Source organism: Pyrgilauda ruficollis, unplaced genomic scaffold (genome assembly GCF_017590135.1).
Source record: "Pyrgilauda ruficollis isolate IOZ18807 unplaced genomic scaffold, ASM1759013v1 scaffold18, whole genome shotgun sequence".
NCBI classification, from domain to species: domain Eukaryota; kingdom Metazoa; phylum Chordata; class Aves; order Passeriformes; family Passeridae; genus Pyrgilauda; species Pyrgilauda ruficollis.
The window spans coordinates 6,827,349-6,853,280 of NW_024516984.1; the positions used below are offsets into that span (position 1 = coordinate 6,827,349).

At 38.2% G+C, this 25,932-nt stretch overlaps 1 protein-coding gene across 2 annotated transcripts; it reads left to right on the forward strand.

Moving 5' to 3' along the window:
- Positions 1 to 261: 261 nt before the first annotated feature.
- Positions 262 to 22,639, forward strand: PEX2 (peroxisomal biogenesis factor 2). 2 transcript variants are annotated; one of them, XM_041464426.1, is made up of 3 exons: positions 262 to 548; positions 17,635 to 17,713; positions 18,156 to 22,639. In XM_041464426.1, the coding sequence occupies exon 3, from the start codon at positions 18,175 to 18,177 to the stop codon at positions 19,087 to 19,089; it is 915 nt and encodes a 304-aa protein (XP_041320360.1). In that variant the 5' UTR covers positions 262 to 548; positions 17,635 to 17,713; positions 18,156 to 18,174; the 3' UTR covers positions 19,090 to 22,639. The 2 variants fall into 2 exon arrangements, with proteins under 2 accessions (XP_041320360.1, XP_041320359.1); XM_041464425.1 differs by lacking the exon at positions 17,635 to 17,713.
- Positions 22,640 to 25,932: the final 3,293 nt, after the last annotated feature.

Below are 25,932 nucleotides of genomic sequence, written 5' to 3' on the forward strand. Positions count from 1 at the left end.
ATGGACTCCATCCCAGACTGCCCTCAACTCCAAGCCGCTCGGTGACCGCGCCACCCCAGGCCAGGAGTCTCTTCACGCCCACACCAGCGGCCCCCGAGCCGGAGCCGCTACAAGCACCGGCCCAGCTGCAAACGGCGGCACGGCCGCTGGGATCCCACCGGCCCCGGAGCCGCCCCGCCCCCCGCCGCCATTGGCTGCTGCGCCTCACTCCGAGCCGCTGATTTGTTGCTCGGGCTGTCAGTCACGCAGCGCGCGGCCCGCCCTGCTGCGGCCGCCGTGCGGGGAACCCTTTCCACGGGCCGTCCCGGTCTCCCGGAGCGCTTCCTGCGCAGCCGCGCAGGGCGCTGGCCGGCGCACTGCGGTCCGTGCGTCCGCCGCCCTGGGCAGCTGCCGCTGTCACCAGCCGGCGGGACGGTGCCCGCGGGCCGGGGCGGCTGACGGGAGAGAGCCCGAGGCGTCTCCGTCCGCGCAGAGCTTCTCTGGGAGGCTCCAGGCTGAGCCCGGCGCACCCGCGGAGTCGCGCAGGGCCGGGCCCAGCAGCGGCGCAGGTCAGTCGGGACGCGGGGCGGGACGAGACGGAGCGGCTGCGGCGGGCGGGAGCCGCTGCAGGGGCCGTGGCCTTCGGCGGGAGGTGGAATGGCGCCTCCCGCGGCCCGGCAGGCCGGGGCGGTCCCTTTGGCTCAGGCCCCGGAGCTCATGCAGGGCCTGCTTATAAAAACTTGTGTTTGGGCTCCTGCACTCCCCGGTGGCCCCCGTTCCGTGAGTCCCGGTGGCGTTCCGCCTCCTGGTGCCGCAGCGTGCGGAGACGGGGAGCTTTCCTGCTAGGCCCAGGCGTGCGGTAAGAGAGGACAGAGCCTGGTGATGACCTCTAGGGAGAAAAAAAGGGCATAATATCCTGTCAGAGGGGTATTATCATCTGAAGTGTGACATCAGTTGAGAGACTGAAACATTTATAATCTTCAAGGGTCATTCCTCCGACTGCCTACGATAGGTGGCAAAAAAATGTGAAAATGAGGGTAGCAACTTCCCACTTTTGTTAATCCAGGTTTGTGCAGCCTGTGAGTAACAAATCATTGGTTCACTGGAAAGTAAATGTGGATTTATTCTGAATGGCCAGTGTGTTTTGACAGACAGTCAAACTCAGCTTATGACATAGTCCATACTGGAAACCACAGCACTGTGTTTCTTGTATGATCTTTCACCTGTCAGTGTGAGGGAGGTGTTCCCTAAGGTCAAAGATGAAGTATGACTAAACTTTGTACTGAATGAAGTAAAGTTTGTACTAAAATTTGAATTCAAAATACTTTGCCATTTGATTTCATTGGAAGTTAGTTCTTGTCAGACTTTTTTTGAGCTTTTCTTGACATACAGTTCAGCAGCAGTTGATAAAGTTGTTTTTTTGAAGACTAATGCTATTTTTATTCTTTTTGAAGATGTGTTCTATCAGTGTTTTCTTCTTCAGATTTTTTTTTCATCTTTCTGCTGCAGTTCCTCCTCAGCAGCAGCTTCATTTCTTGGGTGTCCATCATGACTAGTTTATATAATGAAGTGATTAGTAGTAAAACAACTGAAAGTGTCATTGCTGGTACTTAATTAGAGTCGTAAATAAACTATTAAAGGGAGGAAAACTTAATGTTTTGGGGTTTGTTTCAGTGCTTGTTTATACTGCATGAAGTCATCAATTTCCGTTACTTGCTGTGGAGTTAAATTCACGTGTATAAAATGTATAAATTAGCTCATTAAAAGAGCTTTTTTATTTTTTCCTTTTTAATTTTTAGTGGAAATTGAATAAACCAGTAGGGCACATTAATCAAGAGTACTGAAGGGACTTGACACTTAGATTTTAATTTTTCTGGAATTTGGTACAGAAATAGATTAACATGTCAGTATTGAAACATCTACTTTGGTTGCTAGTGCCTCTAGCACTAGGTGTTAGTAAGAATACTTTTTTGGAGTTAGTGATGTGTTGATGGTTGGTCTTGATGTTCTTAAAGGTCTCTTCTGATCTTGATTCTAGGCTTCTGTGATTTACTCTTTTAATTACCATGCTGATTGTAGTGTTCTCCGTATCATAAAGTTTTTGATTGAGTCTGTGAATTAGAAAGTGGAATACGTTTAAAGCTGTTATCTGTGAAGGTTTTGCAAGGATTTTATATTGCACCCACTTTCTTGCCTAGTCGTCTGGATTTTTTTGGGGAGAGTCTAAAAGAGGTGGGGTGTTTGTGCCTTTTTGTGTAGTGAGAGTTTGTGTGTATATCAATATTTCAAAAACCTCAGTGTTATGTATTATATTTGCAGTTTTTAAAGTAGGAATTGAGGATGTTTATTATTGAGTACAATGTATTGTGGAGTTGCATTAATCTGGAGCCAAGGCAATTAAAATAGTTCTGCTTAGCATTTTGCCTCTATTTTCACATCCTTTTAACTCCTAGGCTTAACTTTGTTCAAACTTGGGTTTTTATTTGTCAAGAACACCCTTTTCAGCAAATAAAAATCAGTTCCCGTTAATGTTGCTTTAATTAAGCAAATAATTAAAATATCTCTCTGCATGAATGTCAACATATCTTTTACTTTTCTTAGAAATGTTGAAAACTGTAAAGTAATAGTAGCAAACTTACATATATTTGAATTAGCTCATGCTTACGTATCTCATAGCTGATCTCAGAACTGTTAGTACAGTAGTACAGACATATAAAATACCATGTTCTGAATTTATTTTTTAAAAGATTTATTTCTTAGGTAATGGTCCTTCAGATGCATTATGGATCTACCCACTTATTAAAGGGCTCCCAAGTAGCTAGAATGGCATGCCTCAGTTCATGTTTGTAGGATATTAGGGACTAGGCTAGATATATGTCTGTCCTGTGCAAGGAGGGTGTTTCAACTTGGGAGAGAATGTTTTGTTTGTTTGACAGCTCTGTTTGTCTCCTATTAGATTCTTTTATTATTCACCCATGCCTGTAGGTGAAGACTGTAGGTTTAATTTCATTAAACATTGTAGAGACTCACAGAAAGGTTTTGATACTTAAGATGATCCAGGAAATGTATGAAGTAAATGTTCCTGTAACGGACTAAATTAAATTAAACTAAAACATTCAAACAGGTATTATTAGTATATAAAGACTTTGTACCCTTAATACAGTAGAGTAGGAAAGGCAATTTTTGTACTCAGATTTTGAGTATAAACAAAACAGTTTTTGACACTGTTACTAATCCAAGGACCTTAATTTGTTCTTTGACATCAAGTGCTGTAGTGTAAGTCAAGAAAGTCATTTTACCTTCTCTGTTTATAGTCTTTTGAGGTGACAGTCTTGAAAATGGCTAAAAATTGCTACCTAGAGAATATTTGGGAAGGAAGGAAACAGGTTTATGGCTACATAGTATCAATACCAAGAATATGGTGTAAAATAAATGGCTCTTCAATATATAAATCATCAAAGTGTAGGGAGTGATAACTGAATCCAGTATTAGCATATAGCTGGATATAGTATTGAAGCACATGGTCTTTCAGGGAATAAAAAAACCCCTAAATGTTTAATTACATGTTCAAAATGTGAGATAGTGGGAATGTCTTTTCCTATTTTTTTTAAACATATGAAAGTAGTTTCAAAGCCAAGAGGTTCAGAGAGAAGGGAAGGGGGGAAAGAAGGGAAGAGATGGACAGCTTCTTGAAGGAAAATTAGTAGTAAGTTAAACAGTAGGCAAAATCAGTCAACAATTTGAGACTATACTTCAAGTACCTTGTTACTCATGTGTTTTATTTCTCTGTTGGTTATAATGGCCTGCTCTTGCAAAAGTTTCAAAAATTCCACAGCACTGTTGTTGCACTTGGAATTTCTGCATTTATTCAGTGAAAACAACAATCAAGAAGATGTAAAGAAACAAATAAATTGGGTCCAGCTAACACTAACTGATAAGCTTCAGACATAAATAGATTTTCATTGAATTAGCTTGTAAGCATGGTGTTCGCCCATAATAATAATTAAGATAATAAGAAATGTGAATAAACATTTGAATTAAAAGTTAGCACTGCTTTTAATAAATGTTCTTCATATACGGTCAATAAATTCATTCTATATTAATGTCCGTCTAACTGAAGAATAAGATACATTACTTTTTTGATACCTTGCTTCTTAAACCTTTTAGGTATTTAATGATTTTTGGGCAGAGAGAGCTTTTTTTAAGACTCTCTAGGTAGTAACTTTTTCAATAAGAAGTTCACTGTGTTTGTGCCAGTTTAGCAATATTTCCTTTAAGCTATATGGTCTCTGACAGAAACTAATGTAATCTATTTCTTATTCAGTCGGTTAATGATATTAGTGCCAGCTTTCTCTGAGAGCCTGGTTTAAGAATAAGAAAGTAAGATTGTTGCCCTGGAATTTAGGAAAGCAGGCTCTGGCCTCTTCAGGGATCTACTTGGAAGAATCTCCCAGGGTCAGGCCCTGGAGGGATGCAGCAGAGCTGGTTGGTACTCAAGGATCACCTCCTCAGAGCTGAGGAGCAGTCCACCCCAGCAGTTATGAAGTCAGGCTAAAATGCCAGCAGCCATGCACTGATGAACAAGGAACTCATCACAAAAGTCAGACATTAAAAGTAAATGTGCAGAAGCAGGAGTGCATAACCTGGGAGCAGCATAGAGACAGTGTCCGAGCATGCATGGATGTGATTAGGAAAGTCAGACTCTACCTGGAGTTGAATCTGGTGATGGATGTCAAAGACTGCAAGAATTGCTTCTGTAAATACATGAGTAGCAGGAGAAATGCTAGGGAAAATGTGGTCTCTTGGCTGAGTGAGCAGGAAATGTGGAAAAGGCTGAGGTTATGCAGGCTGCCTTTGCTTCCATCTCTGCTAGCAAAGACCTTCAGGAACTCTAGAACATGGGAAAAAGTCTGGGGCAGGGAAGATGTACACTTGGAAGAGGTTTAGGTCAGAGAATACTTAAATGAAGAGGACATAGGTAACGCTCTGGGAATGAGTGGGAATGAGTGCTGAGGGAGCTGGCTGATAAAATAGTGAGGACAGTCTCAATAATCGTCGGACTGGGAGATGGAGGGACCGGGAGAAGTGCCAGTAGACTGGAGGAAAGTCTGTTTTCTTCTGTTTTCAAAAGGGCAGGAAGAAGTCCTCGGGGAACTACAGCCTGATCTGCTTTACCTTGATCCCCCAGAAGGATGGAAGGTGATGCAGCAGCTAATCCTGAAAACCCTTCTAAGACACATTAAAGAAAATGATCAGGAGTAGTCAGCATAGATTTACCAAGGGGAAGCCATTCTTGACCAACCTGATAATTTTCTACAATGAAATGACTGGTGTGGTAAATAAAGGGAGGGAGGAGAGTAGATACTTGCATCAGTAAGTCTTTCAGCAGTGTCTCCTCTTGTAACATCCTCTTGGAGAAGCTGCTGCAGTATGGGCTGGGTGAGCAAACAGGTCAGCATAAAATGTGCTGAACAGATGGACTACAGGGAATGGCAATCAGTGGTGTGAAGTCTAGTTGGAAGCTGGTAACTACTGTTGTACCCCAGGGGTCAGTACTGTGTTCAGCCCTGTTTAACATGATCTGGATGATACAATGTGCAGTTAGAAGATGATAATTTTGTCAATTAAAATCAGTCTTCCAGTGAAATACCCTAATGTAAATGTCGCCCCAGCAAGGTCTGGTTCCCAAATGTTAGCTATTTAGGAAAAACATCTGAATTCATGCAATTTTTCAGAGCATCCAGAAAGTGAATTAAAATTTTCAACCTAAATGATAGTATGTTGTTTATGACTCGAAATGAAAATGGACTCACTCAGTGTATTGCTGCTCCAGTTAATGAGGACAGCTGCTACAACTTGTTACCTCTCATGGACTGCTGAAGTTTACTTCAGTGTGGTGTTTTCAAGCAGGCTGCTTATGCTGTTTTGAGGTTTTTATTGGGTTTTCTTGGTCTGATTTTTTTTTAGAGATAGGGTTGGGCTTTTTTCCTTTTTTCCTTTCGACAGCTATTAGCATTCTTTTTCACTTAGGGTGTGACTCCCTTCAGTGGTCTTTCTGTTCCTCTCATTTTAACTAACAAGTGTGCTCTCAACATCAGCTGCTATACAACACTCCCTGTAAAGTGGAAAGCAGCAAATAAAATTTTAAAAAAAATAAAATGGCCAATGTGTTGTGCTAAAAAGATGCGGGCTCATAGTCAAATTGTGCTGTATATGCCCAGAGAAAGTAGCAGGCTCTCTGTTTTGTAGCTTCTTCAAGAGCTAAATTGTTCCTGCAGCCATACAGCTGACTTACAACTGCAAGCATTATCAGTTAAAGTCTAAACTTTGCAAAAGACTTTAGGAAAGGATGCTGTCTTTGTAACATGCCTCTCTCAGAGATGGGGGTAGGGTTTTGGTTTTTTTTTTGGAGGTGGAATACAAGAACTTCAGAAGTTTGAGTTTATGCCAGGCTCTTTTCAAAAGGAAACTAAATTCAGATTTTTCAGAGTAAGGGGGAAATGTAAGAGAAATAAAGAACTTTGAGGTAGAGGAAAAAGAGGACATACTATAGGAAGAAAGAGGAATTGCAGCAGTGGTGCAACTCTTGATTCAGGCTTGATTCTGACTGGGTCTGGGCACTTTCTCCTCCTGCAGTGGAGAACTTGATGAGGTTTTTTGCCGTGAGGAGGAAGTTGAATTGAATGCTGCTAATATTCATTATGTTTGTATCAGTAGCTGCCTGGGATCAATGTCCCTAAAAAACTTGTCTTTGACACTCCGTATCTCCTCTCTTGGTTTTTGCTAATATTGTGAGTGGGGTTAAAAAAGAAAGGAGTTAATCAAAATTTAAATTCTAAGAAAACTTGAAAAATGCATTAAAATAACAGTATTCAAAAGTAATATTAATTCTGTAGTCAGAGAAGCAGAAAAAAGTGTCACAGGAGGGGTTTGGTAAGGAGGAAAAACTTTTTCTGAAAGGAAAATTAACATAATGCCATGACACTGTGGGGCATAACTAAATCATGAAGGGAAATACACATTGGAATTGCAGAGGGATTTCAGAAGCTGTAACAGCATACAACTCAGTCTGCCTAGCAAGGAAATTATTATCCCTCTTCTAAACTGTTGCTTGTAATACATGTATGCAACCATTCAGTTGATTCTAAAATGCTAATGAAGTTACAGGATTGAGGAGAAGTGTGGCGGAAGTGTATCAGTCTTCCCTTTTGTGCTTAAAGTTCCCATAATTACCAAGTAATAAAATCGTCAAGGACTGGGGACTTTGAGCACATCAAATTTTCCAGGACCCCTCGTAGTCATTGTGTATGCCAGATGTTTTAAGGTGCAATCATACCAGGAAAGCTGAAAGTACGAAGGAATTTCATAGTGTTACTTATTTAAACAGAGTAGCCTCTCACTTGCAAGTCTGCATGAATCCTACAGAGGAGTTGTACGAATAATTATTTTTTGTTTTCATTTTTGAAAGACAGCTAAAAGTTTCATTATTTATATTTGCAGTGTTGTGGTGTTTTACTTGCACGTTCAGCACGTTGAGATTGAGGACAAAAAGAACAGTTTTTTCAAGTCAAAAGGCTTGAGTTTCTGTCTTACTGTTGACTGGTGGTGGATATAAGAGTATGATGCTGAGATCCAAAGGCAGCTGGTTTCATGATTATATCGTTTTCCTGACCCTGTTCTTTTTACTGGTGCTGCATGTGTCTGACCTGTTTTTGTACTAAATCTGCAGAAAAATAAGTTTAAATAGGTTGGGCTTTTGCCAGTTCAACATGCAGAACGATTAAATTGAAGTTCAAATGGGTGCTAGTTGTAATCTGTAAGATAAGGACAGAATAGACAGTAGAAGGAAAATTGGAGACAGTGACTGTAGCTGTCAAAAATTATATTACCTTAGGTTTTTAAAGAACACAAGCCTGAAAAAATGAGACATTTATGTCAAGTAGTGCTCTTTATCCTTGCACCAGTTGAGAGTTTTTGATTATAATTTGATCAAATTGTTCATAAGTTATGCTGTATAATACAAAGCCAAAACTTAAGACATAGAGTGAACAGGCTTGTCTTTTTATTGATGCAGGATTTTATTGTTTCTAGCAAATCATATACAGTCTGTAACAACACTGGTTTTACATAGAGTCCTCCTTTTGGTACAGGTGTGGACAGGGGTTAATTATGACTTAGGCATTTAGGATAGCTTTTACCATTCTTATCTAATAAGTATCTCTAATAAAAGGTTAAAGGACCTTACGTTCCTGCAGTGCAGTACTTGGATCAGCATTGTTACACTTGCATATTGCTGAATATTCATGACTGTGCAGTTGGTATGCATATGTATGTAAAAAGGAAGAAAGTTGGAATAAAATCTGGGCAGTGACTGTGTTTCGTAAATGATATGTGTAAAGTGTTTAATGCAAAATTGCAGGGTTCTGTCATCTGTGGTAAATTTTATCAGAGTATATAGAGCAGGTGTTGCTTCTGAAGCTCTTGTATGTATCTTCTCAATCTTCATCCTGGCATCTCCGTACTCCGTATCTGGTGATCCATTCTTACAAATCAGACAGGTTGGAGCAGAACAGAGACACAGAGCTATGAAATGAGAATTTAAGTTAGATGACTTTTTGTTTGTTTTTTAGGTAGTTTTGAATGGAAGAAGTGTAAGGAGGGGCTCGGAAGAGATGCGTAAAATTGGGCTTGACGCTGTGCTTGACAAATAAGGGGATGTGAGATACAGTGCCCTTACAACAATGAAATGCAGATGTTACATATATCATGAGGTGTAAGACCAACCTTTCAGAAAAACAACATAACCAGCAAAGGAAGAGTTATGGCTATAACTGCCCTCACTGGAAAAGTTATGGCTATAACTGCCCTCAGTGTGCTCACAACTATGCATTCATGTTCTGTCATTGGACTGTTCTGAAATGGAGCTGCACAGTCCTGCCACCAGGTGACATTTCACCTGCTTTACACAAAAGATCGCACATTTACTAGGCCTTGTGTTCTTTTCACTGCTGCACATGCATTGGAGTGTTACTGAGCCATCCTTTTACCAGAACCTCATATCCTTATCACACCCAAAATGTCTTCAAGTACAGGAGTCTCTCAGTCATCTGTTGATCACATCAGCGGGTGAGACCTACATTATTAACTTAATTCGTAACTTTGCTTAGCTTTTACATCTCCTGGTACTGGTTCAGTCACAGAGGTTGCTCCTTACTTACAAAGGGCTGTTTTTTCCCAGCTAACCATCACAGTTGCCACTCTGTTCAACTACTTTAACCAAATCTCTCTTCACCATTTTAGTTCATCAACAGTAAAGGTAAGGCACTTGTCCAAATAATTGCCATTACCTAGTTCCAAAAAAAAAGTCTGTTGTGTACAAGACACATATATTGCTCAGCATCTAGATCAAGGGATTTTTAACCATGTTTTTGGGAAGTCTTCAAGTTACAATGCAGCTTTTTTTTTTACACTTTCAGGTTTTTATCACTGATTGCTTTAAAAGGAACAACAGCTAGATTTCATTTAGTGTAACAGAGGATGAGAATTTATAAGTGAAACTGACATGTCCCTTTAGAGATGAATTTGTAATTTGATGTACTAAGGAGCAGGATGACAAAAGAGGAAATGAGATGAGGGAGGAAGAGAAAAAGGATATGGGATTAAGAATAATAGTGATGGAACATTAGCTTGTTATGTTTATCTTCCTGTTTATTCCAATAAATGAAGATTAGGGTTTATCAAAAAGTTGGTTGGAGGATGCTGTCTCTGGCTTCTATGCTATGAGGAATACAAATGTACTTTGAGGTTTTATAGCCTTGAATTTAGCATTGTGAATTTTAAAAGGTAGTATTTTAAATACTGGTTATGAGGTAACTATCAGATCTGGTTGTTTGGATCTAATAATCTGTCTTTTAAGAGTGCTGACTGATGACAAATTTATCTGAAGTCAGTAGAAGCTTGTAGCATACAGAATATTTTAAGGAGTGGCCAGTAATAGTCTTGGTTGCTAGCATTCATCGATGGGATGTGTTACACTGATGTGGGATTTTCAGTATCCATCAAATGTTGTCAGAAATTACTGATTTACAGCTTTTAACAGTGCAGCACTTTGCTGCTTCTCTTCTTTACTGTTGTATCAATTCTGGCTCTTCTGAGCTGGTTTTGATTTTGTAACTTGAAGCCCTAATATTTTGATTCTGGCAGGTAGTTTATGGAAGATAAATCAATGAACTATCGTTAATGTTTCCTTGCTGTCTCCAGGCATTCAGCGGTGGCTAATCTCTTGTATCTCACTCATGTTATGAAACCTAAGTTTACTTAGTTAAAATTGGAAAAGCAACCTGTGATTTGAATGTGTCTTTGTCTTGGTCTTTGAACCTTAAATGTAACTGTAGTGTTTTTAACCTCCGTAATAAAATTCTTAATTTTACTGTGGGAATTGTTTGTTACACAGTCATTCAGTGTTTTCCTTGAATTTGTCTATTTTGACAAATAGTCCTTTCTCCCAGGAATATAAGAAATAAATAATAGTTTCTGTGATTGTAGTGTGTTACTGACTTTTCAGTTAGTGTTAGTAGTTATTCCAAACAGTTAAAGAATCAATTTATGTTCTTTAGAAAATGATAGGTATTTATCTGAAGTATATAGAAATCCAGACAGTAATACAAAATCAATCTTTTTAAAGGTTATTTGAGGTAATGATATAGTGATAAGTTAATTTTACAGTGATTAAGAGACAACACAGTCGGGGCTCCCAATTAGACTTTGATCTGAGGATATTTCTCTCTGCACTTGATAAGCAAGAAAGAGATGAGATTTAATGGTGAGACATGAGGCTTTGAGCAGCTGGGGTCCATGTTCTGTGTTATGAGAGTTGGTGTAAAGGAAGATTTTAAGGTTAACTGAATATGTATCGTTTGATTTCTCATCTTTAAAATTTATTGATTTTAAATTGACATCTAAAATATCCTCTGCTATTGAGAGTGTCCAAAAAGAACAGTTAAATGATAGATTTTCACAAAGAAGAATGTAGAACACTCCACATTAAAAAAAACCTCAGCATTCTTGTGATGGGTGGAAAGGTAGTTTTCATTGCTATCTGTTGATAGCCTAACTTTACAAACATCAAAGGAGGGATAGTAAACCAAGGCTGTGGCTTGCTTCCCTGCTCTCACACACAGCCACTATGGCAATGCACATTACCAAATGTATTGTTGCTCCTGAAGGAAAAAGGGGCTGTGTGTTAGTATTATCTCCAGAGAGGAGATGATTTCTAGCATGCCCACTCTGCATCCTGCTTCCCCATGCTTGGACCATTGAACTCAATAGTGGGACTTGGCAGAGTCTAGTCTGTTGAAAAGGCTGAAAAATTGTTACCTTTCATGTATATCCCGTGGTTTCTTTGTGTAGAGATACTTTATAATAATAAAATAAAACAGTAATAGTGAATGTTAAAACAGACTTTATATCAGGAATTCTTCAATGGCCTGGAAATTAAAAGAGTTGTCCAGGCAGAAGTAATACAACATGATTAGTGATGAATATAAAGGAATAGCATAGGAATGTAAGAATAAAATTGATGACTCTCAGGAACAAAATAAGTTTCAATTTACAAAGCACAAGAAAAGAATCAATGAAAGGGTCCAAAACTCTGAGTAAGAGGAGGCATGAAGGGATAAGTCCATTACCTAGATCTGTTATTAAATAAGAAAGGAGAACAAGAAAAAGACTTTCAAAGACTGATTCTTCCCTTCATACTTTGTAAAAGAGATATATTGTGACCTGCTACTTTCATAAAATTAATCTTAGATAGGAAATAAGAGTGGAACCAAAGCACAGAAAGAATAGCCTAAGGAATCTTAATATAGATGTGCTCAAGTGGCAAATCCTAATAAAATTCATCCTAGAATGATTGAGGAATTAGGCACCACTGATTTTATTTATTTATTTAATATCCCAGAGGGTGGAAAATAGCCAGCAAAATGGGTTTGTGTGTATCTGGTTTTGTGCCTCTTTATTCTTCTGTTAAGAGAATTATTGAAACTGTCAGTTTTGATTCCAAATAAACGTTCAGGAGTAAATAGTTTAGCAATTAATTTGTATCTAACAGTGTGTAGAAGAGAAATGGTATAACAGCCAGTATGGTTTGGTGAGACCTGTTTGTAAGAAACCTCAGTATTTTTCTCTTCTAAATAAGAATAACAAGTTTAGTAAGAGGAAAACTTTAGGTACAATGTAGCTTTATTTTAATAAAGCTTTTTCCCTACATGAGCAAACTAGGAAAATGTAATATCAATATTGTCTCCATTAGATGTTGATCTACTAAACCATGGCACTGAGTACCATGTCCAATCTTTTTTTAAACACCTCTAGGGATGGTGACTCCACCATCTCCCTGTGCAGATGATGCTCAATCTCTCTTTCAGTGAAGAATTTCTTTCCGATGTCTAAACTAAACTTCCCTTGGCACAGCTTAAGACTCTGTCCTCTCATTCTGTCACTGGTTGCCTGGGGGAGGAGACCGACCCCAACCTGGCTACAGCCATCTTTCAGGCAGTTGTAGAGAGTGATAAGGTCTCCCTGAGTCTCCTTTTCTCCAGGCTAAACACCCCCAGCTCCCTCAGTCATTCCTCAGAGGCCCCTCACCAGCCTCGTTGCCCTCCTCTGGACACGCTCAAGCGTCTCAACGTCCTTCCCAAACTGAGGGGCCCAGAGCTGGACACAGCACTCAAGGTGTGGGCTCACCAGTGCCGAGTACAGGGGAGGAATGACCTCCCTGCTCCTGCTGGCCACGCTACAGGCTAGGGTGCTCTTGGTCTTCTTGGCCACCTGAGCACACTGCTGGCTCGTGTTCAGTCAGCTGTCAACCAGCACCCCCAGCCTGGGTGCTGTCCAGCCACTCTGTCCCCAGTCTGTACCTCTGCAGGGGATTTTTGTGACCAAAGAGCAGGACTCAGCACTTGGACTTGTTAAAATTCATGTTGTTGGACTTGGCCCACCTATCCAGCCTGTCCAGGTCCCTTTGCAGAGCTCTCCTACCCTCCAACAGATTGACACATGGTCCCAGCTTGGTGTCATCTGCAAATTTACTGATGGGGGACTCAATCCCCTCACCAGATCATCAGTGATGATATTAAACAGGACTGGCCCCAGCACTGGTCCCTGGGGGATGCCACTAGTGACTAGCTGCCAACTGTTAGGAACAAATTTTGGGTTTTAATTTAATAAATAAGTTTTTATTTTGCTTCTCAAAAAGTGATTTGACAGATCATGCTTAAAATTATTTTAAGGCTTCTGCATATATGTCTATTTGTCATGTAATGATTATGCTAGAAAAGCAGGGAATGCGATTGCAGTAGCTCTGAGATAGAAACCCCTTGATTACTCATCCACAATAGAAAAGCCCTGTGGAAAAAATGGCACCCAAGAGATTACTTGGATTTGTATGTTTCTTCAGGCAAAGTTTACAGACCTGTAAATTTAAATGTAGAATTTTTGTGGGCAGAATGCATTGACAAATATGCCTGATGGTAATACATCTCCTACTGATAGTCCCAGAACAGGTCAATAATAATGCTTGTATTGATAGCAGCAATGCAGGAGATGTTACTTGGTATTATAGCTAAAATCCATGTTATCCCCTTAATTATAATTGCATTAATATTGACAGGCTGTTGACAATACTCACATTACTATTGATAGATTTCTGTCAATAACATGTTTCCAAATAAAATATATTCATTCATAATTTCTACATTGCTCAATAACAGCACTAATATATACCAGAAGAAATTCCTTTGTCCCTAGTGATATACAGTAATTTTTTTTGTACTGTACACGTGGAGTTGTTTGGTAAAAAAAGACAAAACAAACAAAATATAAGTTATTTAAGAAAGGAACATTTTAGGGGTTTTCTGTTGTTTTTCTTTTTATCTGGCAGGCAGTTCTTTTTTTTCTATGCAATATCTTTGACAGTATAAAGGGAGAACCTTACAAGTACCAGTCTCTACTACTTAAAGAGTATTTATGTAAAAGGTTCATCACTCATTGAGTTTATTTTATATCTGAATGTTGATACCTGCCCCTTTCATTACTGGGCCTATGATTTTTGGGTTCTTATGTTTTAAAAGTGGCTCAAAATAAGAGTTAAAACCGTAAGGATGACAAATAGAATTTAATGAAAAAACATGGAAGAAAACTAATATTCTCTATATTCTGTGTAGCTCAGCAAAATATATAATGCAAAAATAGCATTTAAAAAAGTACAAGATAAATGTCTTAGCACTTACAGGCTTGTTTTTAACTAGTTTTAAGCTACTATAGTTCCCATTTATTTCTACTGTGATACTACTGTGTGCAAAAACAATACAAACTGAAAAACAACAAATTTCTAAAAGGACTTTGTATAGAAGTAGTTTTTAAAGGGAAATTTCCTACCATAGCAAAATTGAGATTAAAATTTAGGGCTCTTCTCTCAAAGAAACAGTTGCTCTTATTCAGATCATTAGGACATTTGAAGACAATTTCATAGGACAATGCAGATTTCAAACTGTCCCTTTTAATATTTGCCATGGGGAAATAAGTATCTTCCCTTTAAGTGCAATAAAACCTTAGATGAATTTAGAAGAAAGCAGAGTGGATAGCAGAACACTAAGCACACAGAAATGTGCTTACACATTAAAATCAGAAGTATATGGATATAATCTTTAGGTAACTTGCAGGGTCCAGTTAGCAGCCATGGCCTATGGCAATCTTTAAATGTTCTTAGCAGAACATTTAAGAACTTCAGAACAATACCCAGATTTATTGCTTGAATTGAGAACATTTAATTTTTCATCAAAAAGAAAGCTTTTTTTTTTTTTAGCATAGCTATGTTACAAGCATAATTTAAAAGATAGCATACTTATTGTTTGTTATTCTTCCTTTTCCATATAGTCTGCCTAAACGTGACTAAAAGTTCAATGAATTTGATAGTTGGTAGTTCAGGAAGAGCCATTAAACATGACACCATTAAACAGTATATATGGTGTTGATTCTGATTTTTTAAAAAGAAGACTTGTTGGATTTGGCAAAATTTCAAAGGTTAACGAACAGTAGTTGTGCTGTTCGGGTGTGTTGTCTCAAAAGTGGTTCCCATTTTCTGTATACAAAATTCCAGTGCACTCTGACAGATTCAATGGAATTATTTCCTTTAAATACAGCTCTGTGTACGATGATGGACATGAAAAAAAAATATCAATTTGATTCTGCAGTGAGACAATGGGAAGGTCAAGCTCCCAAGTCCCAGAGAAGATTTTAGTCTGCTCTCCTGTGAAAACTGGGAATAAATTAATTGCTAAAGCAGGTAGGTTCTGGCATCATTTGGTCAAGTTTCAAGAATTTCTGGTGGTGAAGATTTCAGTCTTGGTAGACAAAATGTTCCAGCTTCCTTGTTTCCAATTGGAATTTCTCATGTAGTGACTTGCAGTCACATGGTTGCCTGTCTTTATTTCATTGCATCTCAGAGAAAACTTTGGCTTAATAGTCTCTGCAACCCTTAGGAAGTAGAAGATTATTCGTAGACCACTTCTTAACTGCCTTATCTTTCAAGTTGAACAATCTGAGTTCCTTCAAGCCCTTCTCATATATCAGGACCTGGGGTTCCCTGGTGGTGTTAGTTACAGGACTCTTTCAGTTTGTTAACATTTCTTTTGTACCATTCATAGAAAAGAGGCTAAACTGGACTTAGAATCCCAGGTATAGACTCACCAATGCCATGTGGAGGGTAATAAGCACATTTTTCCGTCTGCTGGCTATACATATTCTAATCTGCTGCAAGGATGCTCTGGTGGCTTGTGTTCAGTGTGCTGCCTGTCCCCACATGCTCTTTTTCAAAGCAGGTATGCAGTCATACAGGCTCCCAGCCTATGTGTATTTCATGATCCATCATAATCCTGTGGATTTGACACATTTTCCTTTGTCTTCAGAAAATTGCTGATGACCCATTCTTCACTTGCTCCGGTTTCTTTAGATAATATAGCTATAATGGGAGAAAAAAAACACCTGTAAATATTTAGTCTACCTTATTTGTGAGAAACCTACAATAGAAATTGCTCATAGCACCTGCAGTAATGCAAAACAGTTGGAAAAGATGGTTGAAGTGATGTTGGAAAATAGTCTTAGTAGATGGATCAAGGAAGTTGTTTGATAAGATGTCCCTTTTGAGTAACTGGCATTCTTAATGGAGGTTTTGTGTGTTGGGAGTTATATAGAACACTGAAACAAGTAGAACAAAGTGAAATGAGTAGAAGATAAAGAAGACATTATGCTTTTAGGGGTTGTGAGTGAATAACCAGTGACAGGTTCCAGAGCAGGTGGTTATCAAAGGCTCTGGTCCCTAAAATGATAGTGGAATGAAAAGATAAGGGATAGGAGGGTGGATGGTCATTGGTGCTGGCATTTTTGAAGTGATGCAGCAAAATCCAGTAGGGTTGAATTGACCCTTTGATCGTAAATTAGAGGAGGAAAGTTATTTGGATCATTCTGGAAAATGTTTCCTGTGCTTTGGTTTCTGCTACAGAAAAGGCTAAGTGTGAGGGAGACGGACTTGGGTATATAGCCTTTGTATCCTGGTTTTTCCAGCTAGTGTGGGTTCATGCAATGAACTCTATAGCTGTTTGCCCAGAGGAGGTAGCCTGGTACTACCTTCAGCCATGTTTTGCCTGCTAATAAGGAAGGAGGAGTTTAAAAAAGGTGAGTGGAGTTATTGTATGCTCTACCCATGTAGCAGTCTTACTTAATTGGAAGCTACTGTTATACACCCTACACTAAGGACAAAGTAATATTTTCTTGCAGTGATAACTAATTATAAATATGGAGTACAGTAGGAAAGCTACAGATGATGTTTTATATTGTGTTTTAAAACTTCAGGGGTGTTCTTTTTCAGCAAACATGGTTGTTTGTTTGAGGGTTTTGGGGTTTTTTTTGTATTCTTGGCATCATTAGCAACTATTGCTACCAAGAGCCTCTACAGCATCTTTTACTCACAGTAATCTTGTATGGTTATTTTTCTCTTATAAATAAGAATTTGAGGCACTGCTTCCTATAATTTCTCCAGAAGGCTGTGGACTCCTTGCAGGTCTGTTATGCAAAGAATCTGGTTTAGAAAGTGAAGCATGTTGCATACTGTCTGAAAATACTTCTGAATCACTTTGGGGTTTATTCTGTTGACAAAAGGAAGCAAAAATTGATTACCCCACAATTTTGCATTGAGGTGTTACCTGTGTTTTCTTTGGCAATTTACCGCATTTATTTCTCAACCAGACTTCGAGATGCAACAACATTTAAAATAAGCCATTTTAGAAAATATTTTTACTTTTTTCTATGATGCTTGAGCAAGGGGAGTGTACATTTGTTGACATTGCTAATCATCTTGCCTGGAAATGTTATACGACAAGTAGCACAATCCCACACCTGTCAAAAACACTCTAGAAAATATATGCAGACTGCAGTGAAGTACTGTATAATAATTTATGTCTGAATGCTGAATATTTCTTAAATCTTGTATGATTTTTCTCTAAATAACTCACTGCCTTTATTGAGAAAATTTTATTCATTCCCACCTTAATTTTCATCCTTATCTTTATGTAATTCCTAAATTTGTCTGTATTTCTATAGTTTTGCTTTCAGCTGTAGCAGTTGAAGTGTTCACATGGCAACACGTGGTCTGCCTGACTGTTCTTTTCCAGATTTTTTGGTTAGTGTTTTATTTCTATTTCTCCATAAAACACCATATAGTGTTGCAGTTCTTCTTTCTGATCTATTTTAAGGTTCAATTGAATATTACAATTATGCCCTGCCATATTTTTTAAATGTATATATAAATTTATTGATATGTATATGTATATATAAATCTGTGGTTTTTTTCTGACTATATAGATGATGTTGAACACTTGTTTATAACCAAATGTTAACTGTTTGTTTAAGATTTTAAACTAATTTAAATGTGTACTAATTTTATATTAATGTAAAGCTATCTGAAAGGAATTGTGGCATATTAATAACATACTTATAGAGCATTCTGAGAACTCTGTTGTTTCTTGTCTACTGCTGGTGTATTACAAGTTTGTTATTTTTAATAAAAATTAGAAATAGGAAATACTCCACTGTACTAAAACCTATTTGTGTTTTATTTCTAGAAAGTTTATTTGTGAAGAAATGGCCTCCAGCATTGGAAATGAAAAGAGTGTGAATCCTGTGCTCAGAATAAGTCAGCTTGATGCTCTTGAACTAAACAAAGCCCTGGAACAACTAGTGTGGTCCCAGTTTACCAGCTGTTTTCATGGATTTAAACCAGGGGTGTTGGCTCATTTTGAACCAGAAGTAAAAGCATTTTTATGTCTTATATTATGGAAATTCACTATCTATTCCAAGAACGCAACTGTGGGACAGGCTATTCTCAATATTCAGTACAAGAATAACTTATCTCAGACAGAGAAATACCAGCCTCTGAGCAAACACCAGAAGTTATGGTATCTTATTTTCACTGTTGGTGGAAGATGGTTGGAAGAAAGATGTTATGATTTATTTAGCAATCGTCAACAGCAATCTTTCTGCAAAATTAAGAGCTGTATAGGTTTTGGGTCTGGACTTCTTAAGCTTTGTGGACTTGTAAATTTTCTGATTTTTCTTCGGAAAGGAACATTCGCGACACTTACAGAACGCATTCTAGGAATTAGGTCAGTTTTTTGCAAGCCGCAAAATGTTCGTCAGATAGGATTTGAATACATGAACAGAGAACTCTTATGGCATGGCTTTGCTGAATTTTTGATATATCTGCTACCACTCATTAATGTACAGAAACTGAAACTTAAAATTTCCTCTTGGTTCTTGCCTATCACAGGTCTTTCCAATAGTGAAAACACATTAGCCGCTCACTGCAGGGAATGTTCACTGTGTGGGGAATGGCCTACCATGCCACATACCATAGGCTGTCCACATGTTTTTTGTTACTACTGTATTAAAAGTAACTTTTTATTTGATATGTATTTTACATGTCCTAAATGTGGCTCAGAGGTACACAGTCTTCAGCCATTGAAGTATAAAATTGAAATGATGGAATTGCATGTCTGATATGAGGTTGATTTAGTTTTCTACTGTACATGATATATATCAAAGAGATTAATGGAAGAATTCAGAAATTATTGAAAGCAGACTGCTGAAAGATGCTTTTGGGGACTCTGTAATTTATGTAACATGTATTTTTACTGGTCTTAGGTTTTTATTGAGTAACAGTGCCATAATGCCCTACCCCACTTGGCAGGTTAGGGGAAGGTAGTTGGATTTACTCTGGGTGGTGTGTGGGAGAAACAACACCAACATTCTCAGGAGGTTCAAGACTTGCAAACTTTAGAACATTCTATTTGAATAAGGCATTTGGCAAACTTTGATTTAGCAATCTTTAACTTACCCAGACACAGTGCCATTACCAACTTACCTAGTAGATGGATTAAGTGGGAAAGTTGTTCTTTTCTTGCCTAAAGAATAATTTTAAATTTGAATTCCCAATATGATGTTATACTAAAGAAAACCAAAGGCATAAAGAATGTTTAAGGAAAACAGTGCAGCTTCTAGACCTTTCTGAGATGACAACTAGTTTTCTCAGGCAGATATGTCTCTGAGCTTCAATTAAATACATATTGTCTTCCCTCAGAACCTGAGGGATGAAACCCATCATCCATTGGAATGTGGTAGATGTTCAGGGTAACCCACTTTCTTCTGAGTTAGAGACACTGAATAAAGCTGTTGACTCACAAGATGCTGTCTGTAGGAATTGCCACTTGTGGTTTTTTGGTGTGGTCTAGGTAGGTGTCAAATCTCAGAGTTCACTTCCACAAAGAAAAAGATCAAACACAGTTATGTGCTTGATTAATATGTGCATGCTTTTTTGCTTTCACTATTTGCTTTCTTAGTTGCCTTTGCAATGTTTTAATTGTTCTAACACTTCATCCATTCACTCTTCAACCTGGTTTTACAGGATTATCTTTTTAATTGCAGTCCTTTTTTAACAGGAAGTGTTATTTAGAAGAGTCTCATTAACACAAAAATACATTACATCCTCTTTTGAATCTTAATTTATCAAAAACATATGCAGTTAAATTAAATAAATTGCTTTATGGTGGCTCTGTTCTTGATTGGCAGTCATCAATAATCAGTCCCAAAAATAGCAGGGTAACAGCTGATTGAGTAACTTTGATCTACTTTTATAAAATGGTTTATTACATTCTTCATTCTGCATTCTGATTAGAACAACCCACTAGTCTATTTGTTTGAAGATCTTAAATTCTAGGTTTTGATCTTTAGAGTGACACACAGTGCTTTCATCTGATGTAATTAGATGTAGTTAGCGGGTGGGCAGCCAAAAACTTTATTAATTCTGCTACTGTTCTGTGAGTTAACAGAGACTTCAGAGCAAGTGCTTCCAGATACTGTGCTGCAATATTTGCTGTCAAATGTGTGTATTAGTAGCCTGCCATATTTCTGTTATTTGCTGTTGCAATTAGAACCAGCAGGTGCAAACCTGTTTTTATTAGACTATGAAAACTGGCAAGTCATTTGGAGAGCATCTTGAAGTTACTTCTTGATCCTGAAGGAATTTTGTATGAATTGTCCTTCCACATCACTTAATAGCTTTTCCCAAAGAAATGTTTTAGCAACACTGACTTCAAGGTGATCTACTTTCTCCAGAAACATCATTAGCATTTTTGGTACTTTATCTGTGTTTATTAATAAGACTTATATGCATCCAAAATCCAGTGTTCATAGCTTACAATCATAGCAGACCTTTGTTTGCTGTGGACTCTTCATTTATTCTGAAGTTTCAGAGCAATATTTTATCAAAAGAACATGGATTCTCTGTATTGGCCTCTGCTAGGTGTCATGCCCTTCTTATGTTGGAGTTTGCTTCTTTTCTATATAGAAATGTTTCATTTTCCTGAATATTAAAGAATGTTATCTTCCTTTTTCATTCTACCTCCCTCTGTCCTGCTGTTTGATGTGCGTAAGCTGTATGAATTTCCTGGGGTTTGTTTTGTCTCTTGCAGCTTCATGCAGACAAAGTTTGTGCTCTGTTTTTCATCCTTGTTACACTATCAATAAAAAACCTGTTTCAAGCAGTTTAGTACCTCTAGTTTACAGCTGGTTTCTGCTAGCTCTGCTATATCACACTTTACTTTGTTTTGGTTTTTTTGTTTTTTTTTTTCTGGAATTAAAATTCTAATGCTTAACTTATGCTGACTTACTATAGCAAAGCACTGGCCTACTTCTGTAGCACCTCCTCATCACTGTGTTGGGTTTGTAGCCCATAGTATTTACAGAGTTTGTAAAGTCTGTGTCTTGTGGCATAAACAGTTTTTGTTACCCTAAGAACCTAGATCTTTAGCTGGGGGTTTAGTTCTTTTATTTTCCATGCAAGTAAGCAGGTACCAAGCATCCCACAGAAGTAGGTGGTTTGGAAAAAGAATGGTTGTTTATGCCACATACAGTTGGGTTTTTTTTTATCTCCCATATGGTAAAACCTTTGCTCAGTTGTAGTCACTAATGAGACCAGGGTTCCAACTTGAGTATTGAAAAACTTGCTACCAGCTTGCCTTTTTAGTACTTCAACATTCAGCGTTTTCCTGAAGCACTTTAAAATTAAAAATGTACTTTCAAAAATATTTTAATTCTGTTTTGTTGTGTCTTTTGGTCTCTAAGTTGCAAAAGAGTCTTAGTTAAAGATATTACAGGAAAAAAAATCAGATTTTTTGTAGACTAATCAAAGAATAATTAGTTTTACATATTAATTACCTTGATAATTTGTCCTCATAAACATATTTTTCAGGTTTAAACTCTAACAAAGGACTGCTACATCTGGTCCTACTTCCTGCAGTAGAGGGAATAAATTTTGTTTTTGAATGTTAATCTTTAAACAAAAGGGGACTAGTATTCAGCTAACATTAGAGTGTACTTGTGAGATGTCATATGTGCATCAGTGAGAAGGATAAATACTTAGAATTCAAGGAAGCTAAAGGACCAGAACTTCTGTTCAGTCTTGGATAGGAGTTACATCCATGTATTACCAGTTTTCTTTGTGCTCTGTTGACTTTGTGTGCTACATGAACATTTTCATTATCAAAAATCAAAAAATGAAGGCATAAATGAAACAGACTAATTAGATTAATAAACATACTAGAAAACTTTTCATTTCTTCATTTGAATGAGAATTACCAGTTGCCACAGGGTGTGACTGAGGAGGCATTCAGATGAAAGGAGTCAGAGAATGCTGTTTTTTAACTTCCACAAACCACCATTCCATCTACTCTATACGTTTTAAGGGAGGTCTTATATAAGTAATTTTATAAAAGACTTAAAAGTGGGAGTTTCTGTGAAAGAAATGAGAGAGATAGTATTTGATTCCTGCCTTACCTGGAAATACTTTTTTTTTTTTTTTTAAGTGTGAGATATGATGAACAAGGATGATCTCAGCATTAGTAAAGAGATGATGTGAAGAAAGATGAAAGATATGTATTTGCTAAATGCAATCTATTATAATGTCTTTATTTAAGAATACTAATGCAATTGTTATCTGGGATGTGTCATTCTTCTGAAAACCAAGTTGACAAATAAATGATATTTTTTTACAGGAGTTTCTGAGGTTTGCCTTTTTCTTAGGAGAGTTTTTCTGGAAGGGTGGTTATTTCGTACTCAGTGGGTGACTTCATACTTTGTCATTTATAAGACTAAAATGTAAAGTGAGAAACTAGTTTAGACTTCTCTTTAAAAAATTCTTCAGTTTTAGGTTTAAGCAAATTATCTTTTCACATTTCTTCTTTTGAGCAGACTAGTCATAGCTGTTGCACCTCACTTTGTGTACTAGGAAGCTGTGTTGGCTTGTACTGAGAAGAGAATATTGTAGCATGACTGGGCTCAGGATCAGGTCATGCTTATTACCACAACAGATAATAAACTGATGGTCACTTGCTTTTAGTACTATGGTACTTGCTTTTAGTATTATGGTAGTCTGAACTGCTGCAAGTCACAGTGCATACAACCAAAACAGCAGAAGCAGTTTCAAAGTGGTGCTTCAACCCCTTACCTATTCCCTGGAGGAACTCTTAGTAGAATTGGTTGAATAGATTACAGCTGCCTTCGTTCAACCTCCCAAGAGCATTTTGCATGCTGACAACATTAAAACATCCACCTAAATTGTTACCACTGTCTTAAGTTTCTGCCATTCCAGAGGAGTCCGCTTGCAAAGTGAGGAGCTTGCAAAGTGGCCAAATGTCATTCAAGGAAAATACATTTGTGGGCAGAATCCCTCTCAGGTTGGCACCAGATGAATCACAAACATGCACAGGCATGTTTGTACACTATCTGCTAAAGCAAACTAGTAATTTTTTCTGTTCTCTGGAGCATACCTGGGTTTAGAATTCTCAAACTAACTCTTGATCTGCATACAAAAATGGAGATCTATTTCAGATAAGAGGTGTAGGCCGACTTGTACAGCAGCAGGTGCAGGTAGTTCTATGACTTGCAGGCAGTTTTTAATAAGTACAAAATCCTCAGCTGCATACCTTTCTGATCTTGGGGCTCCTAAGAGAACAAACTGGTGCAAAGTATGATAAAGTTGGCCAGTGTGCTACCATTCATCTTATATCTGTCTACTTTGAGGGACATATTTCAAGGATATTTCAGGGGGAAAAAAGGTTATCAGTCTTGTAAATGCTCTACATTAGGCTATATTGGAAGGGCTGTAATGGAAAATGAAACATGTTGGAGTAGCTTGGGAGAGTGAGAAGCTGACTCTTCTCTCTTCTGTCATTTTCTGTATTTATTGCAATCTTCTTTCTAACTTCTTGACTGCAGAACTGGCAACTTTCATTAATGTGACCAAAGCATCCTATCATGTTCCCTAGCTTTTAGTCACTTGCCAGTAGCTGGTGTGCCATCTTGTTTAAAGCCCTTACCTAAATAGTCCTTCAGGACACACTGTGCCAAGGAAATAACCCTAGATAGCATCTCCACATTGTGCAATTGGCAGGGATACCTCTGATGCAATAACTGTGTCAAGGATAATCCTTGGAGATACATTAATGGAAAAAAATCACATCTTGCAGGTCCAGTAGAAGTCTTCAGGTGCCCAATTCCCTAACAAGATTGCTTGCCTACTCTCTGTAGTTAGTTCTCCTTTGTGGTCTGAAGGCAGGGTGCAGAAAGGATCAGGGTTTTCTGCCTAGAGCCAGGGCACTCCCTGGGGATAGGCCCCTGGGAGAGTACCTGTTGCAGCAGGCAAAGACAGTAAATTGCATCTGTGGCAGTACTGACTCTTACATGGGAATATGTATTACCTCTGAAGACTTGCAAAGAGTTTTGAAACTTGTCCTGTTTTATTGAGATCTACTGTCTGTTATATGGTTACTCTGAATGAATTCTCTCCTATTGTACCCAGTTTTGATACAAAGTCTTTTAGTCATGGTTGTGCATGGTGCAGTAAGGGACAACAGGCTTAGTATTCTGGATGTTGATATCCAGTTTGTCACTGGTGATCTTCATCTTAATTTCAGATGCATTAAACCACAACAGAAACTGCAAACATACTACGTGAGAGCCAATTACCTGGAGAGAGATGCATGACTTATGACAAGGCATAAGAAGCAATGTGCATAATGCAGACCCAGGGCTCATTAAGCTTTTCTTAAAATGCTTTTGTGTCTGTTTGCGCTTAAATAGGTAGGCTTCTCATGGGTGACTACCATAGCCACTAAACAGTCTCTCTGTAATTAATAAAAGCTTCTATGATGTATGTGCAGTATTTGTTGATAACTTCTAACTCCAGCCTCTTTTGATGCAGGTTGCTACCAAAGATTGTGGATCCCATGGATTGTTCCACGTAACAGTCACATGGTTCAAAGACAGAAAACAAATAATGGCCATTGCTTCAGGATACTTTTCGTAAAGGCTTAAACATCTCCATGACTGCTACACTACCAATAATAACAACCTATCCCTGATTTATTTTTTATTAAAAAGGATAAGAATAGGGCAAAACTGGAGGCAGGTGCTGGACACCAGAATTAGAGCTTTAGAGGAATGTGGCTGCTGGGTAGACAACATGAGGATTTCAGAGGGCCTGTTGTAAACAAAAACTGCACACTCCTGTTCATTCCATACTGAGGACAAAATGGTCCATGTGGTGTGTGGTATTTCTTCTCCAAAAGCAATGCTTGAATGGCCAGAGCATGCTGCAGATGCAAGCATGAGATGGGCAATTAGCCAAGTGGTACAGCTTCTATTACACGTGTTGTGGAAAACAGGGTAACAGTTCAGTTGTGTTTGGCTGGTTGCCTCCAGGTTTAAGCAAACTCTGGCCATTGCAGAAGATATAGATGGACCTGCAGCATGCTGTCTCTTGCATCCTTTCACAGTCCCTGTGACTGATAGCAGCAACAGCAGTCACCCTGCAACAATTTCAAAGGCGGTAGAGTGGCAAGGCACAAAAAAGTGCAGGTTGCTCACTGCATCATTGCTTAGTGCCACAAAAACCCAACTTCATAAAAATATAAATTGATCCAAGAAAAACTGGTGCATTATCCATGCTTGCGGAACCAGTATAGATATCAGGACATGGAGATTAGAAATATGAAGAAAATGGCACTTGGAAGTTTTTCACATACACAGCAAAACAGCTATTGCTGCAGAAATGCAAAATGCATTAGTCATTAAGAATAGATACTGCACATTTCCAGTCACCTACAGCTATTGCTGGAAATACACAACAGGATCAAAAAAGAAATAACGTTCAAGCTGTGAAATACTTTACTGAAATGTCTCAAGATTCTAAAGGAAATTAAAAGATTGTAACAATCAAACTCTTGCTGAATGTAAGAATAAAACAGTTTGGTAATTCTTAAAATTAGCTCCACTAATTAATTTGCA

Excerpts from the sequence above, each read along its gene's own strand:
- PEX2 (XM_041464426.1), top strand. The coding sequence starts at position 18,175 with ATGGCCTCCAGCATTGGAAATGAAAAGAGTGTGAATCCTGTGCTCAGA.